Source organism: Mycteria americana, chromosome 6 (assembly GCF_035582795.1).
Source record: "Mycteria americana isolate JAX WOST 10 ecotype Jacksonville Zoo and Gardens chromosome 6, USCA_MyAme_1.0, whole genome shotgun sequence".
Lineage (NCBI taxonomy): Eukaryota > Metazoa > Chordata > Aves > Ciconiiformes > Ciconiidae > Mycteria > Mycteria americana.
In genome coordinates this window covers 19,352,974-19,368,344 of record NC_134370.1, presented here as the reverse complement: position 1 = coordinate 19,368,344, position 15,371 = coordinate 19,352,974, and the positions used below count along the sequence as shown (strand labels likewise).

The following is a 15,371-nucleotide window of genomic DNA, read 5'->3' as shown; positions in this document are numbered from 1 at the left end:
AGGAACTTAAGTAAAAGACCAAAACAAAAGACAAGATGAAGTAGAAAACACTTCATGATTTGCTGGTAGATTGGAGATTGGTTCATGCCTTTTCCATTTCATTCCTTTGCCATGCAAGGTGGTTTGAAGAAGAGATGGACAAACTGAGTTGGCAATCACAGATGTGCAGCCAACGTTAAGAAATAATAAAAGAGATTAGTTGGGTTCATCTGGGTTTTGAAATCATGCTCATATAAAAGCTAAAAATTTAAAAGGAAACCTGTCAAGCAAGTGATGATTTATCAAGACAATTTATCAAGATCATTAATCAAGATGATTTTGATTTTCTTAATAAAATGTATTTATTAAGAAAAAAATATCGAGGTTTCAGCTGTGAAACATAGTTTAAAATCTTTCTAGTCACACTGTAAATACTTATGGAATAGGTAGTTATTAAGCCAAATACTGACCAGAGCATAGGCAGCTATGGATAAAAAGGCATCAGAAAAATTAACTTATTAGAGTAGTATTGTTCACATGGGATTTTTTTTCTTTTCAAATAACATTTAATATAAAAACCCCTCTATTCTTTATTACAGAAGCATACTGTTTAGGACTGGTTTCTTAAAATATACATTATATGTCTTTTTTCTTAATGATTATTTTTCTGCTGCAGGTGCTCTCAGCAGCACCATAATGCTCTGCCATTTTGGGGGTCTCTGTGAGTACAGGGAGCAGCCAGCTTGCAGAATCAGCTTGTGTGATTAGCTGACATGCATAGTATGATTAAGTCTTATTTGCCAATCAATGTCTGTGAATGTGAGAAATGTTAGAAATGTGTATAAACATACACAGTATTCATGTGTATATTTTAAAGATAGCACTGGAGCAGAAGGCTTAATAACTTCAAGTGAAGTGCAAAGGTGTCTAAAATCAACTTGAGCTCTCTTCCTGAGCTGCACCAAATGATCTTCAGCAGCAGTACAGGTTTCTCACAAGTGATGCACTAGATGTATCTAAACAAAAGACTATTTTAACTTTGAGTGTGTAATAGATTTTCATGCCAAATTCAGACTTGGCATAATTTAACAGATATAGGTAGCTTTCCTGGAGTTGCATATGCTACACCAACTGAGTTTGTCCTGCCACATTCAAAGTTCCCTGAATTTCAGAAGTTTCTGTTACTAAACTTCATTGCAGGATAGTGGGAAAAAAGGACTTCACATTCACTAGCTTCGTTCAGAATAATGAATAAATTCATTGAAGATTAAGTAATTGCCATTACAGTGGAAAGACTTGACAGGGACACACAGAATTCATGCAAGTGATGTGTGACAGTTCAGATACAGAAATGACGCTAGCTGAAAAATAAGCTGTGCTTCTAACTTTCAGCACAGTAACAGCCGCAGTGTCATACCGGAGATTTGTTTTGTGCTGCTTCAGCATGAGGTGGAGAAAGACAGACCTTTACATCGCCTTTTATTCTGTTGGTTTCTTTGTAAATTTTTAGAAAATCAGGTACTTCCAGCTATACACAGTACAAAGCCCCATCCTACCACTGGATCTATATAACTGAACCCTCCATCCTACAACTGGATCTATATAACTGAATGCTTTTTTCTGGGTGGAGTCCTATTTAAATCAGTGAAGCTTCACATAAATGCAAGGATATGTCCAGGTGATAATTTATAGGATTGGGGTTCAATGCTGTATTTTTATCAAGAACTTCTTGTTATATGTAAAACCCACCTGATCTTCGATACTATGCATCTTCCATGCAGTATGACACTGCATTGGGCAATATGCCTTCTTGGGTTTATTTTATATGTGTATAATATATACACAAATAAAAAGTATCACCTGTAAATAATATTTGGAATGTGAAAGACACAAAATGTAAACATTTTATTTGGCAGTTGTTTCAAACAGGTGAATAAATAAATGGAAAAGTACATCTTAATATTCTTTATAGCAACAGATGCAGTTGCACACATATTTACATATTGTGGATGCAAATAACAGTTAATTTAATTTCTTTTTGTTAAAAAATGCAACTTCCAACACCACTAGACTTGACAGTTAAAGATGAAGATACTAGTAATACTTTGTTCTAGCAATCTCAACTTTTAAAGGCATTCATTTGGAAGTAAGATAAGAGAGTCATCATGCATTTAGTTCATTTTGTCCACTTATGGTAGAAAGTCTGATGTAATCTCAGAATTATGAGTGTCATGCGCTTAAGTCAACTATGACATGTTTATAAATCAATGTAGTTCCCTTAAAACTTGAGGCAAAGAGAAAATCTCGTTTATCGATGGAGACATGTATGAAAGATCTTGGTGCCTGTACGTTTAATTCTTGAAACTTCACAAATTTTGCCTTTTCAGCATCCCAATAATAGACTTGAGTGAAAGAATAATCACTTCCAAGAATGGCATATTGATAATTACTTATCTGAAGCGGTTGGAATACCATTGACCCTCGGGATGGCATCCTTTGTAAATCCAGAAATGCTGAACCACCCCATTTCATTACTTTAGAGTCCCCAATAAATCTTGTTAAGCAAATGTATACATCCTCTTTCACTTTGAAATGTTTCACTGCATATGCATCTTCCATATCTTGGATATCAAAACGCTTAACAAATTCATTTGTTCCTTTGTTCCATTGATATATTACAGGTCTTTGGGAACTACTTGACAGAATTAAATGTGGTTTGCCGGCTATTTCAAGATACTCGACATCAGTATCTCTGTACCAGGCGTGCAGAGACTGATGGGAATAAAATCCATTCCCATTCCATTTGTAAACCGTGGTGAAACCAGCTTTTGAACTGTCTGCAACAACAAAATACCAGTCTTCAGCAATCCTGAAAGTTTCAATGTCATTGGGTTTTCGGATTTTAAGGATCTCAATATCTTGAATTTTTATAAACTTATTAGCAAAAATATCTCTTTTATATATGTGGGAGCCTCCAAACAGCTGCGCGACAATGACATACAGCTGACTCTCAATAACTATAGGTTTACACACAACAGTTGAAGTACCTATAAAAACAAAAGTAAAAGACAGGGTTAGCACCACTTTTTGGATCAGCTGTTGTAATGTGATTTGTCGAGCAGTGTTCATACCTGTAATGTTGTCATAATTCCTGAACATCACTTCTACGTGGTCCCATTCAAGAAAGATGCATTTTCCAGTAAAAGGCTGAGCAATAACCACATGTTCGTCATTCATGTATGAGAAAGTATCTACTGACAGAGATTGGTATGGCAGGGACTGATAAACTTCAAATTCTGTAAAAGTGCACACAACATATGATAATTATAGAGATACTTTCCATACTGTACTGAAAAAACATCTGCTTAACAGATACCAATTTATTACAAATTACAGTATTTCATCACTAGTCCAATTTTCCTGTTGATGAAGGAGCACTGCAACTTGTTTTTCAATCTTTCTCAATTAAAAGAGATGCTGTTTTATGTCCCAGTTTTCCAAATCACATATTAAAGTCTGAGTATTTGGAAAAGTCTGAGTCCCCACTCCCAAGTGATTCGCATGTCAGACTTAAACCTGCACAGCATTCATATTGGTTTTAGTGGAAGTTCCATCCAGTATGCAGACGTCCTGCAAAAATGGACCCTAGAATTAAAAAATATATAGCTTTGACTTTAATTTAAAAAGATTAAGTAATTGGAAGCATGTTACCTGTAATAATGCAGTCAAATTCTTTCGGAGAGAGGCTATTGATTTTGCGCTTCTTATATTCTGGTGGGCTTTCACAGTAAATGTCTTCAACTGTTGCATTGGTGCTGCCCAGCCATTCCACTAACCACTTCAGTTTGCAGTCACAATTAAATGCATTGCCTCGAAGATCTCTACAACAAATAAATCATCCATTGAAAATAAGTAGTCAGCTGATGTATTCCTCCTTGCAGGACAAGAACAAACTGGACTCTTGTTAAATATGTGCCCTCTTGCTTATTCTCAGTTGATGCCTTCCTGGCTTAATTTGTCCTGACTCATAGTTAAAGCTACATACCAGAACCCACACATATTTAATTCTATTAAGGAAATCAAGAACTTAACTTGATAATCAGTAGGGATTTTTTGTTGATTTCCCCGAGTTTACAGGTACCAGCCTACCAAACTGTTGGCCCCATATTTTGGGAGGTTGTTTCTTTTAGATTAGCCTTTCTCAATAGGAGCATTCTAGACAACAAAACCGGAATGAATGTAACCTTATGGTCAGCCCGTCAGTATTTGCTATCTCCTTTAGATATACTCATTTAGGGCCTTAGAAGACACAAGCAAAGGAGTTCTATTCAAGTCTTTTACAGCTGTCTTCGGTCAGATTTCAGATCGTATGTGCAGGAACGGGCAAGCGCCAGGACCAGACTGTGTAACCACCTGGCCATGATCAGTCATGCCAAGTAATGCTACCAGATACACTGACCATCTCCACAACTTACTGCTGCAGCTCTACACTATGAATTCAGCCTACCTTGTTAATACAGGGAGCAGGGAAAGGATGTTCTGCGCTCATTATCCCAAATCAGGTGAACCAGAATTTGGTGTGTGTTGTAAACAGGACATACTTCAGTGAAGTGACTATAGGATTTATCTGTTTATCTATATTTTGTATTTTTACTGGTATGTAAGTGATATATTTAAACGAGTTCATGTTTTGGTTTGGTTGCAATTAGATTTAGTATGGGATACGGTACTTACTAACACATGCTTTTGTGATAAAAGATAGCCTTCCCATAAATTATATGCACATAGAAATGTTACTCCATTAAATATCTTCCACCCTCCCCTCATGCCATGCTCTCTCATGCATCCCTAAGGATGCATAAGGATTCACTAAGTCTTAATGAACATGCAGGTCTCTTACATAACTACTAACAATATTACTTATCTTCATAGCTGGTGGAATATTCAAAACTAAAGCAAATTATCAACAACAGTAGACAAAACCCAAGCCTACCCATATTGGGTAGTCTCCACCCAGTAATAAGATCCCATTACTGGCTATTGGTTTGAATGGTTACTCAGAATGTCCTCTAAAATAATATCTTTATATTTTTAGTATAATTAATAGATTAATTAATTGCTTTCTTACACATTTGTTAAAGAGTCCAAGCCTTTGAATATGTCTTTTGGAAGCGATTGGAGATTATTATTTGCGAGACTCCTGTAAAAGAAGACACTTCAGTATCAGTGCTAGTTCAAGAAATTACACGTTTTTGCAAGGTGTAATGCTGTGTGGGTTTTTTTTCTTAAGGTAAAGAACCCTGATATTCTCCAGTACTTAGTTCTAAAAGATTGCTTTTAAGAATAGCTCATTTACTTTGTGACTCTTTCTCCCACTAAAATGCCATGCCTCCTTCTGCTTTCTGACTCTTCAGCAGCCTTGCAGCATTTACAATACTTCACTTAGCAGGGTAAAAAGTGCAATCACCTCTGGTGTTTTGCCAACACCATTATTTTAAAACAATTAGTCATGACTGGATCTACTGACGTTTTCCTTATGAGATACCAATACGTGGTATTCATATTACTGCAATTTCCCCATGTTCTTGTATCTCTTCTGTAAGCAAAATCTTAACATTAGGTTTCATTCCATTGGACTTGGGCTTAGCTCATAGTTTTTGGAAATACGCAGTAATAGACAAGAAATTGCTGATCAGCATCAATTTCTTTCCTGGAATGTGTGTGTGAGTACATATGCGTAAGACCAGCAAAAAACTGCCATTAATTCCTAATTTTTAATGTTGGGAAAACTCTTTTAAATTCAGTGAGTATTCTAGCTAGTAAAAGTGACAAGGAAATGCAGGCAGGCTTTGAACAAGCAATATATTACATTTCAGTCAGACATGTCTGTGTGAGTCCACCAAAGGTCTGGGTTCTCCAAGATGTCACTGAGGGCATGACAGGAAAAGAATAATGTTGTAGGGTATAGCTTATGCCTCTTTTGATTAACAAAATTATTTACTACTTATGAGAAGGAATGAAAATGGAAAAAAATAATTCTAGTTTAAGATCCTAGTTAGAACCTGTAGCTAGTAAGACTTAGAACCTCTTCTGTTTTCACTTGTAAACGTAAGAATTATTTTTTAACTGCAATTTCTCTAGCCAAGCAAAGCCACTTAGGCATGTACTTAAAACCAAGAACAGGCCCAGGTGTACTATGTCTACTGCCTCATTTAAAATGAAGAGTTTGCCTTATGAGGAATAGTAAATATGGGATGATGCCATTAGTCCGTTCTGCCTTCACCACTTTCAAAGTACATCTGATTGTAACAGTGTTTGGTGTATGTATCATGTGCTTCACTTATGCTTAATTTTACACTCAAGAGCAATTCTTTAACAGTCAGGTAACTCATATGGAGAAAGCTAAACAGACTTGCAAGCTGAGGCAGGTTTAACGCCCTATATATTCTTTACGACCTGGCTCATAGCAAACTGAAAGGGATGATATACTTGGAAATACCAGTGGTTCACCACTGCCATGGGAATATGACAGAAAAATGTACACAAGGTTTACGCATTTGCCAATTTTTGGATGAAAATTATGCATTTTATATTCCACTGTTAAAAGCATACATATATTAGCAAACACTGGGTTGCCTAGATGGTGCTGTACATAGTATTTGGTTTATAATAAGAGAGTAAAGGTTGAATCAAACATGTGGTTAAACTTATGGTCGCAGTTCTGAAAGAAATGCAATCAAAATTATATATTGTGAATAGAAATTATTTTCCAATCCTAACTGTAAGATTTTGACATTAAATTAGTAAATTTGTAAAAAAATGCTATTTTCCTTTATTTTTCCTTTTCTTATATCTGCTTCGAGCACAACATGAATTGTGTTGCATAACGATAAATACTAGATGGCTCTATTTTACAATAAGGACACACTGTAATTATCAAAGTTAATTGCATTATAAAAATACAAATGTTTGGATAGCTTACTGCATTGCAAAAGTTATGTTGTGAAAAGGAAGCGAACAGAATAAATAGAACAAAGTTCATCATCTCCTCTAACTTCATGGGACTCATCTGTATGCTTATTTACTATGATTCTTTTTAATATCTTTTATGTACACAAGTACTCTCCTGTTTCCTAAATGAGAAATGCCTCAGGGTGCCAAATGATTATTCTTAACGTGTATGTGCAATTTTCCCCAAAGAGTGGGGAGTGGTTCTGCAAGCAGATTAAACTAGTCGCATTCTGTGGTTAATGGACCTGCCTTTGCAGTTATTTTCTGCAAATTTCTCATTGTCTTCATGAATAGTGCTCCATGTGCAATAGCAGCATGATGCACAAATCTATGTCCCAAAAGTGTTCATGCAAACACCTGCAAGCAGCAGTGGCTCCTCAAATGTGGTTCTATCTTTTGCATATGTTTTCTCTTATGAAACTGCTGAAGCAACCCCGGAAACCAATGTAACAGGCACGACAAGATGCAACTCTTGGACTGTGTGCTCTGTGGAGAAGAAACTCTGCCTTCCTCTGTGTTAGAAAAGCAGTTTGCTCACTGACAGCGACAGCTACTAAATAAGTAAATGAATATGATAAATAATGTACTGGACCCATTTGTGAATATAAAGCTATTCATGTGCATAAATATTTTGAAGACAGGGTCCCAGTTACCAGCCTTATCCAATTATCTGCCTTTTGTAACAATACTATAATTATGCCTATACCTCTAATATGGATTTTTATGGGATGTGCACAGCCTGTTTATATACCGTTTTCCCTCTCCGCTCTTTCCTCTTCCTCAGACCTAGAGCCATTCTACAAGTAACTTTATATACACAAGTAGCCACAGTAGGCTCAGTTTCAGCCAGCTGTGAGTCTTGTCTATTCTGACCAAAAAGGGATGAGTAAAGTGTTTTATGGTACATTTACTATGTGGTGACTATGCGGTGAATTGCAATTCAACTATTATATTTATGCATTAACTATTTAAAATGGAACCTTTGCTTTCTCTCCTGTGTCAAAATATATGAAAGAAAAAGTTAAATGACCGTGTTTCAAAACCCTCTTGGAGGTTATTGTGTTAAGGCCAAAAGGTCAGAATCCACTCCCCTGCCTATGACACACACCCCAAGATATATGCTTCAGAATGCAAATGCTCAGAGCTGGGTATATACCCATGTCAGGCTCACTCCGGATGTTTTAGCCTCCTTCTCTTACATTATTTTTGTAGTTTTTATATTTTCTTACACTACCTATTGTATTTTCAATAAATGTATCGCTTGCTAAAATAAAATTACTGTTAAAAGATAAACTTGATGTAAGATAAAGAGACAAAAGCATGTCTAAAAACTGTCTTACTAGCTCAGAGCATGAGGATGCTACTCTTGTGTTTGCAGTGAAATGTTACAGGTATTTCTTGCCAGTGTGCATTTCACCTGCTGAGCACAGCGTGAGAAATGCCTCCGCTGGTGTGAGTATGGGAAGCGTTGCTCCTAACAGCCACATTAGCACCCAGAGTGCCTTTGACTAATTTCCCCTCTCGGCTAACGAAGTGAGGGGGCTGCAGCATGTCAGAGGGCAAGGGTCTGGCTGTGTTTCCAGGATAGCCGAAGGGATGAGCAGCAACACAAGGAATGTTAAGCAGACCCCAGTGTCAGTGAGTGACAGATCCTGACCATGGGATGCTCTGGCTTGCGTGCAGGAGAGGACAGGGTGCAATGCAGGGCTTCGAAGCCGATCCTGTTGAAGTCTAAAGGCTGATATGCCCCACAGTTAAGTGGAAGAAGTGGATCGGTAAGTCATAATAAGTGCATCTTGTTGCAACTCTTCTATTTAAAATTGTTCAGGGTGGGAATTTTCAAATGTGATTTGGTGAAATTCTGCTGGGCACGGGTACTGGCTGAAGTGGACACGGGTACAGACAGTGATGACTGGTCCCAGGAATGGCCGTAATATTCTCCTGGATCCATGCCAGACTGGGGTACCTGGGAAGAAGTGTGTGTCCAACCCTCAGTCTCTCACTACCGTGGCACCTCAGTGCTGACCACAGCTCCCACCTTCCTCCTCTCCAAGTCCCAAACTGGGACTCACCTTGTCAGTCCCAAGCTTCCTGACCCTCCTGCTTTCTCCCTGCTCCTACATGCTCAGCTGGAAATCCCCAGTGCTCGGAGCAGAGAAAGTTGGGGAGCTACTGCCAAACATGTACTGCAAGGAAGCTGTTTGGGTCTCGGTCTTCTACACATACCACAGTTTGGAAGTCTTTGGTGGAAACACAAAGATTAACATTCTAATTAAATTACTATTATACCACTTAAACAAATGTGAACAGCTATATATCAAAATGAAAAACTAAACAACGCAGTGGTTCAGTTACTATATTAAACATACCAAGCAATATATTCAACCACTTTACTTACAGGTGAATTAAAGATTTCAGTCCTCTGAAAGTATTTCTTGAAATTGACTTAATGCTGTTGTTCTCTATGAACCTGTAACGGGTCGTAAAGTCATTCTGGTCAAAGCAATGCCTGGAACTTGGAAGCCCACCCACTCTATTCAATAATGCCAGGAAATATACTTTTGTCCACTCACAAATATTCTAGATGAGGAAGGCCCATGAAAGCATCATCACTAATAACATCAAAAGTGTTGGATGTAAACAACCTGTGTAAAGAGATGTAAAACAAAAACCCGTGAGGTTATTACATCTTTAGAAAACGGTTCAGCAAGCCATGGTAGGCCAAATTTCCACTGCCTGGTTCAATGGTTTTGTCTGTGCAAGCACTACAGGATGGTAAGGCTGATCTGTTGCACCATAGTCTGGTGCAAAGGGAAGGACCCAACAACTCCTTGCTTTGCATACTGGGGCCATCTGATAAAATTCCATTGACTTCTGTGGGATGTAAACGTGGGTTTATCATGCCAGTAAAACAATGGGATTGTACAAGCGCCACTGGAGACATACTTGGACGACAATGAAATGTTCAAGTACTAGAGAGGTCTAAATTGTCTTGAAGAACACTTACTTTTGATGACAACATAGGGAAAGTATCCAGCTGGTTGGCCAGACATCAGGTTGAATTTGCACCACTGACAGGCAGGAAAATCCCTTAACTTACGAGTTAAACTTGTGAGCATATTTGACCTGAGGGTACTGAGAAGTTACTGAGAAAAAAATAGAAAATCTCTTAATTTAGTCAGTGTTCAAATCAGAACTACTTTTAAGACCACATTATACCTGCTGGAGATAGCTCTTAGTGTGTGCATGTATTTTTCATCCATCTAGAAGTAAAAATACCAGCAACACATTTAATTTTATGTAATTTTGTAAGCATAAAAAGTAGACTAGCATCGATTTTTCCAACTTTATTTATGCTTACCAGCCATGTTTGCATTTGTCCATTTTATTTCATCTCTGGAGTGCCACACCCTTAATACGGTGAGGCATTGTCAAGTACAATGAACTTTACCCCAGTGGAATACTAGATGCACATCTATATTTTATTCATTTGGACCTCATGGATAAATAGATTTATACTATGACCTCCTTAGGCATTCAGGAATTCAAGATTTCCAAGTATGAGTTAATACATTTAATGAGTTAATATCTTATTTTGAAGTTTGCATTAAGAATAAATTGCAGTTGATTTATTTTCTCACTTGGCTATTGCAGAATGTGTTGCTTCCACTTTAAATATGTTCCTATATATGTACGAAAAATATAAGCAGGAAATTCTTCCTTTTTTTAGAAACAATGAATACTTCTCTTTCTTCGAGGAAATAAGTATTTTTGTAAAATCTCTGAACCAGAAGACCAATTTAGTAAATCTTCTGCCTGCAACTAATTTTACTTTTCTGATGTGATTTCACTGGATAATTTTTCCTTTTCTGCACTCTACCCTCCTTGTAATTTAAAGAACAGGGTGGTATCTCTTTAAATAGTATAGCTATTTTAGAGATTGCCAGGTCTTGCACTTGGTGAGCTCATTTGCCTCCCATCTCATACCTCCCCACAATGGCTGTATCATGCGTATTTGATGCACAAAGTGGCTTTTCTCCCACTCTGACCTCAAACACGAGATTTTCTTGATCTGTGACCCACCAGCTAGCTGTTTCTGAGTACAGAGGTTGAAGATACTGCACTGTGGCTAGGGACTATATTGCTTAGCAGGAACTGTACGCTGCTAGCAGGTATGGATCCTGGTGCCATGATTACCTCCCTTCTTTCTATGGGCTTTCATGTCATCAGTTTATAAGGGCACCCTCAGCACGTTGCTGATGATACACAGAGTTACGAGTGCTGGAGATGACAGCAGGAGATTTTCTCAACATTTAGGGAACACTTCACCATAGCTGTGAGGTCCTTTGTATTTTTGCTGTCAGATGAAGAGCACAGAGCATACCATCCATACTATTCAAGAAGAAAAGCTCTCCTGGCTTGGGACTTAGGAGTAATGTTAAGCACAACGAGACCATGACTCTTCCAGAGGCCATTGCTGCTACTACAGTAAAAATAGTAGCAAATAATAATAGCGGCAGATATATTCCACTCTTAGAAATGTGTGACTGGCATACTGGAGATACCAAGTTACATTTGGACTCTAAAAATGTAATGCTGGAGACTATTATGTAAAAATATGTATAGGTTGCTAAATCTTGCTATTGGCTAAATTAAACCTACCAATACCGCTATAATCATGCAAAGCTAAAACTTACTTTAATTGTTAATTAACTTGAGCTTTCCATATTCTTATTTCCCTTGCTGTCTTCTGCCAAAGGCAGAAATTTTTCTTTCCTGCTTACAAACTGGAGTATTGGTCCCACGGATACAATCCTGCTCCTATGGTCTGTGTTTAAGGAGTCCTTTGCCTTAGATCAGCAGACTGACTTTCCAAAGATGGCAAGCAGCTCGGCTACCATGTTAGAAATATATCTGGAAAAGTGTTCAGCGGTATTTTTAGAAATGCTAGGTAGCAGAAGTAAGTAATCTGTGGATTGTTTGCACCGTTTTAACAGACCTCTCATCAAAGCCTACAATGCTCCTGCTACAATGCTGACCCCAGAAAAGGAGGAACAAAACCTCCTTTTCTGGGGTCAGAGCTTTTGTTGCAGCATTGATTAGCAGCAGCTTAGAACGTGCGTTTCAGTGAAGTATACAGCAGATCATGCAAATTATTACCATTACTAAAACGCCAAAAGCCATTGCCAGAGACACAGACCCCACTGTGCCGGGCACTGTAATAACTCAAAATAAAAAGACTGTGTCTGTCCTACTCCACCCTACCCAATTCTGCCTCCCCTGGCAGTGAGATCGCTAAGTGTAGGTGGCGTATCGTAGCCAAGAGAGATGATGTCCTACTCACTCTCTTCAGATACAAGCTCCACCAATGCTGCTATTTCTTTTTTTTTTTTTTCCTTTGAAAGGCCCATTGCAGGAATTATGTGAAATGTGTCCCTTTTGTGATTTGTGGCCACCTGGGAAAAGCTTCTCTGGAATAAAGCACCATGGAAAAGCATTTAGGTTTCCATAGTAACTGCATTTACCTATTTACCCTGTATCCAAAATTGTACAGTACGTCTGCACCTCCTTATCAGCTCCACTTGAGGTAGCAGAGTACAGCTAGGGTCAGGGCTTCAGCTGTCAGTGCACCAGCAGTTTAATCGAACAGCCGTAGGGCTCCAATACATCAACATTACACCTCTGACCACATCTAGAGTAGACGGGAAGTCAGTCTGGGACAGACGTCCAATTCTGATTTTGATCACATTGGGGAGTCTGTCTTGCTGGATTTCTGAGACAGATCTGTGTGTGTGTCAGGCTGGCAGCACATCCACTATAAACAGTTCAGGTTACACCCCCTCTACCTCTGTATAGCTCGCAATTATATAATCGTATGCCCACATTTCTAGGAAAGCCTGTCAGCCTGTAAAAATCCTATATAGAAATGCATCTAATATTTAAACATCCCAAAATATTCTTTCTGTGTATTCCTCATCGCAATATTTGATTTTGAAATAACTGCTTAATTTTTTTTAATCGGAAGAAAATCTTCACTACTTTTTTGGGTTGGTTTTTTTTTCAAAGAACATGAAATAACAATTAGGGCCAAATTCAGGCGCTATGAAGGCAAAACTCCCACTGAAGTGACTAAACTTCCACAGAAGTCAGTGGCAATTTTACATGGAAAGGGACATCAGGACCTGTCCCACTGCAATGAAGGGCCTGATCTGAGCGGTTTTGAGCTCACAGTCGATGGGAGTTGCAAACGGGCAGCTTTATATTGGGATCAGGCCCCAGGACTGCAGAAAAGAAACAAGAATAGTTGTTGCAATGCTCAAATCCCTACTGTAATGTTAATTAAAGTATAATAAAGATAGCATACGTTCTGTCACCGAAAGCTTCAGCATGTAATCATTCAAAGTAGTACTGACAACAGATAGCCTTGCAAAATACTAAGTAGATACACTTTGAAAAAAATGAAACATGCACTATCTTTCAAATTGCTAAAAAGTCTTGTATTTTGTCATCTAATGAATCTTCTCTTGCTGTTTCTTATAAAATTAATACTGACACCCTTTCTAAAATATTTATGGATACATATACATTTCATAACGAAAATTGTATCATATAAATATTTCTCACAGAAGCTGCAGAGATGGTGTGAGCAAAAAACTCCCTTCTGGGATTTTAGTAAAAGCAGATCTCACAAAGGATCTGGAAAGAAGAAAAAAACAACCTTATATTAATGTAGTCTCATATATCTGTGGTTATAACACTGATGGTTATCACAGACAAATTTATTTATATAAGTAAAAAAAAACCAACCAAAAAAATGAATGTTACAGGTTTCATGTAGTATAGAAGAAGGTATAAAATGGGATGTGTGCACATACACAGACAGACAGACAGATGAAAGAGATGTAAAAATCAGGATTCAAGGATGCAGCACAATTTTAACACATTAGCTGATGATTCTGAATGCTGGAGGTACTCCCTGCAGCAAGCATCCTTCTGTACGCACTGAAAACACCACACATCCTAGTTCATTTTAAATCATAAATTAAATAACCAAATGCTTACAGCCCTTACAGTGAGATAACATCAGGTGGAACGCTGCGAGGAATAGATCTGGCATTTTCACATAAAGCATTATCTTTGGTACAAGTACACCAGGCAGGACATTTTGGCTTCACTGGTTTCTTCCCTTCAGTCAGCAAAAGCACAGATAAAAGGCATAAGAAATAAGCAATTCTTCTAAAGGGTCTGCTGGCATTTCCCATTCTTTTGATCCGCTCTCGTTCCAGCCAGTTGAAAGAATATCCCAAAACATGAACAGGGGTTCTTTATTCAGCCATTGGATGTCTTTCTATAAGTCCAGGTCAATATTTGTCTCTGCTTTCCCAACCCTTTTCTTTCTCTTTCACTCTGTTTTTGTAGACAGAAACCTGCAGCTGATCTGTATGTTTCCACTCACTCAGGCAACGTACTGCTCAGAGAAGAGACCTGCGAGGTGCTGTAAGATGGGGAAAATCCAACCGGCTGAAGGGAAAAAAAAAAAAAAGAAAAAAAAAAAAAGACTTGCATCACCACAAAAACACCGAGCACAACACAGCATTAGATTGCAAAGTGATGTAACTGAGAAATACACTGCTTTCTGTTTTCACAGGGAGGCCCTTTCCCTGTTACCAAAAATAGTACAGCATTATGTTTTGCTGGTGGGTGGGTGAGTGGGTGTGGGGTGGAGTGTATGTGTGTGGGGGGAGAAATCAGTCATCTCTTACTGGATCCCTACAACCTCGTGAACCTTTGAGAATTATGCTTCACATATTGCAAGCAGCAGAACTAACGGCAGTATCCACAGGAAAATGAAATCGAGCGAAACCATCAAAAGCATTGCTGCAAAAGCTGTTAGATTAATTTTTATCCTTAGCCCTTATTGCACATATTTGTACCACTGAAAAACAAGCTGCCACACATGGAAAATATTACAATGTATGAGAGAATGCCTACAACTGTCATTCCTAAACAAAATATTTTCTCATGCAAAATAGACCCCAACTGCTTTTACAGCTTTTTTTTTTTTTTTTTTTTTTTAGAAAAAGAACCGTTCTTATTTGTTACATGTTTTCTGAGCTGGTTAAATAAAGTGGATCAAGCACCGTTCAAAATGGACAACGCTAATTAAAAGTCCAAGTTAAAAAATTTATTTGCTTGGAGACTGGCTTGATCATTTTAGATGGAAGAAAGAAATTTGTTATTTAAACACCAGCTATGTTAAACCTGTAGTTAAGAATGGACCTTCTTTGAAAAGTGACAGGGTAGGGACAGATCTTGATGGTAATAATGAATCTTTACAATACTGCCTGGAGGCTGCAACTGAAATTAGTGCTAGGTGCAGT

General features: G+C 38.0%; 1 protein-coding gene across 2 annotated transcripts in view; it reads right to left on the bottom strand.

Moving 5' to 3' along the window:
• Positions 1–1,917: 1,917 nt before the first annotated feature.
• Positions 1,918–15,371, bottom strand: part of LGI1 (leucine rich glioma inactivated 1) — a 31,623-nt gene continuing 18,169 nt past the window's right edge. Inside the window, exons 2-9 of one of the 2 annotated variants that reach the window (XM_075504824.1) lie at positions 14,062–14,511; positions 13,615–13,686; positions 9,564–9,635; positions 9,389–9,460; positions 5,108–5,179; positions 3,691–3,860; positions 3,111–3,275; positions 1,918–3,026 (exon numbers count right to left, since the gene is read on the bottom strand). In XM_075504824.1, the coding sequence (XP_075360939.1) occupies positions 2,209–3,026; positions 3,111–3,275; positions 3,691–3,860; positions 5,108–5,179; positions 9,389–9,460; positions 9,564–9,635; positions 13,615–13,686; positions 14,062–14,252 (1,632 nt within the window). In that variant the 5' untranslated portion in view covers positions 14,253–14,511 and the 3' untranslated portion in view covers positions 1,918–2,208. Of the gene's footprint in view, positions 3,027–3,110; positions 3,276–3,690; positions 3,861–5,107; positions 5,180–9,388; positions 9,461–9,563; positions 9,636–9,997; positions 10,109–13,614; positions 13,687–14,061; positions 14,512–15,371 lie in introns of those variants that run through there. The other variant, XM_075504825.1, reaches the window with a different exon arrangement.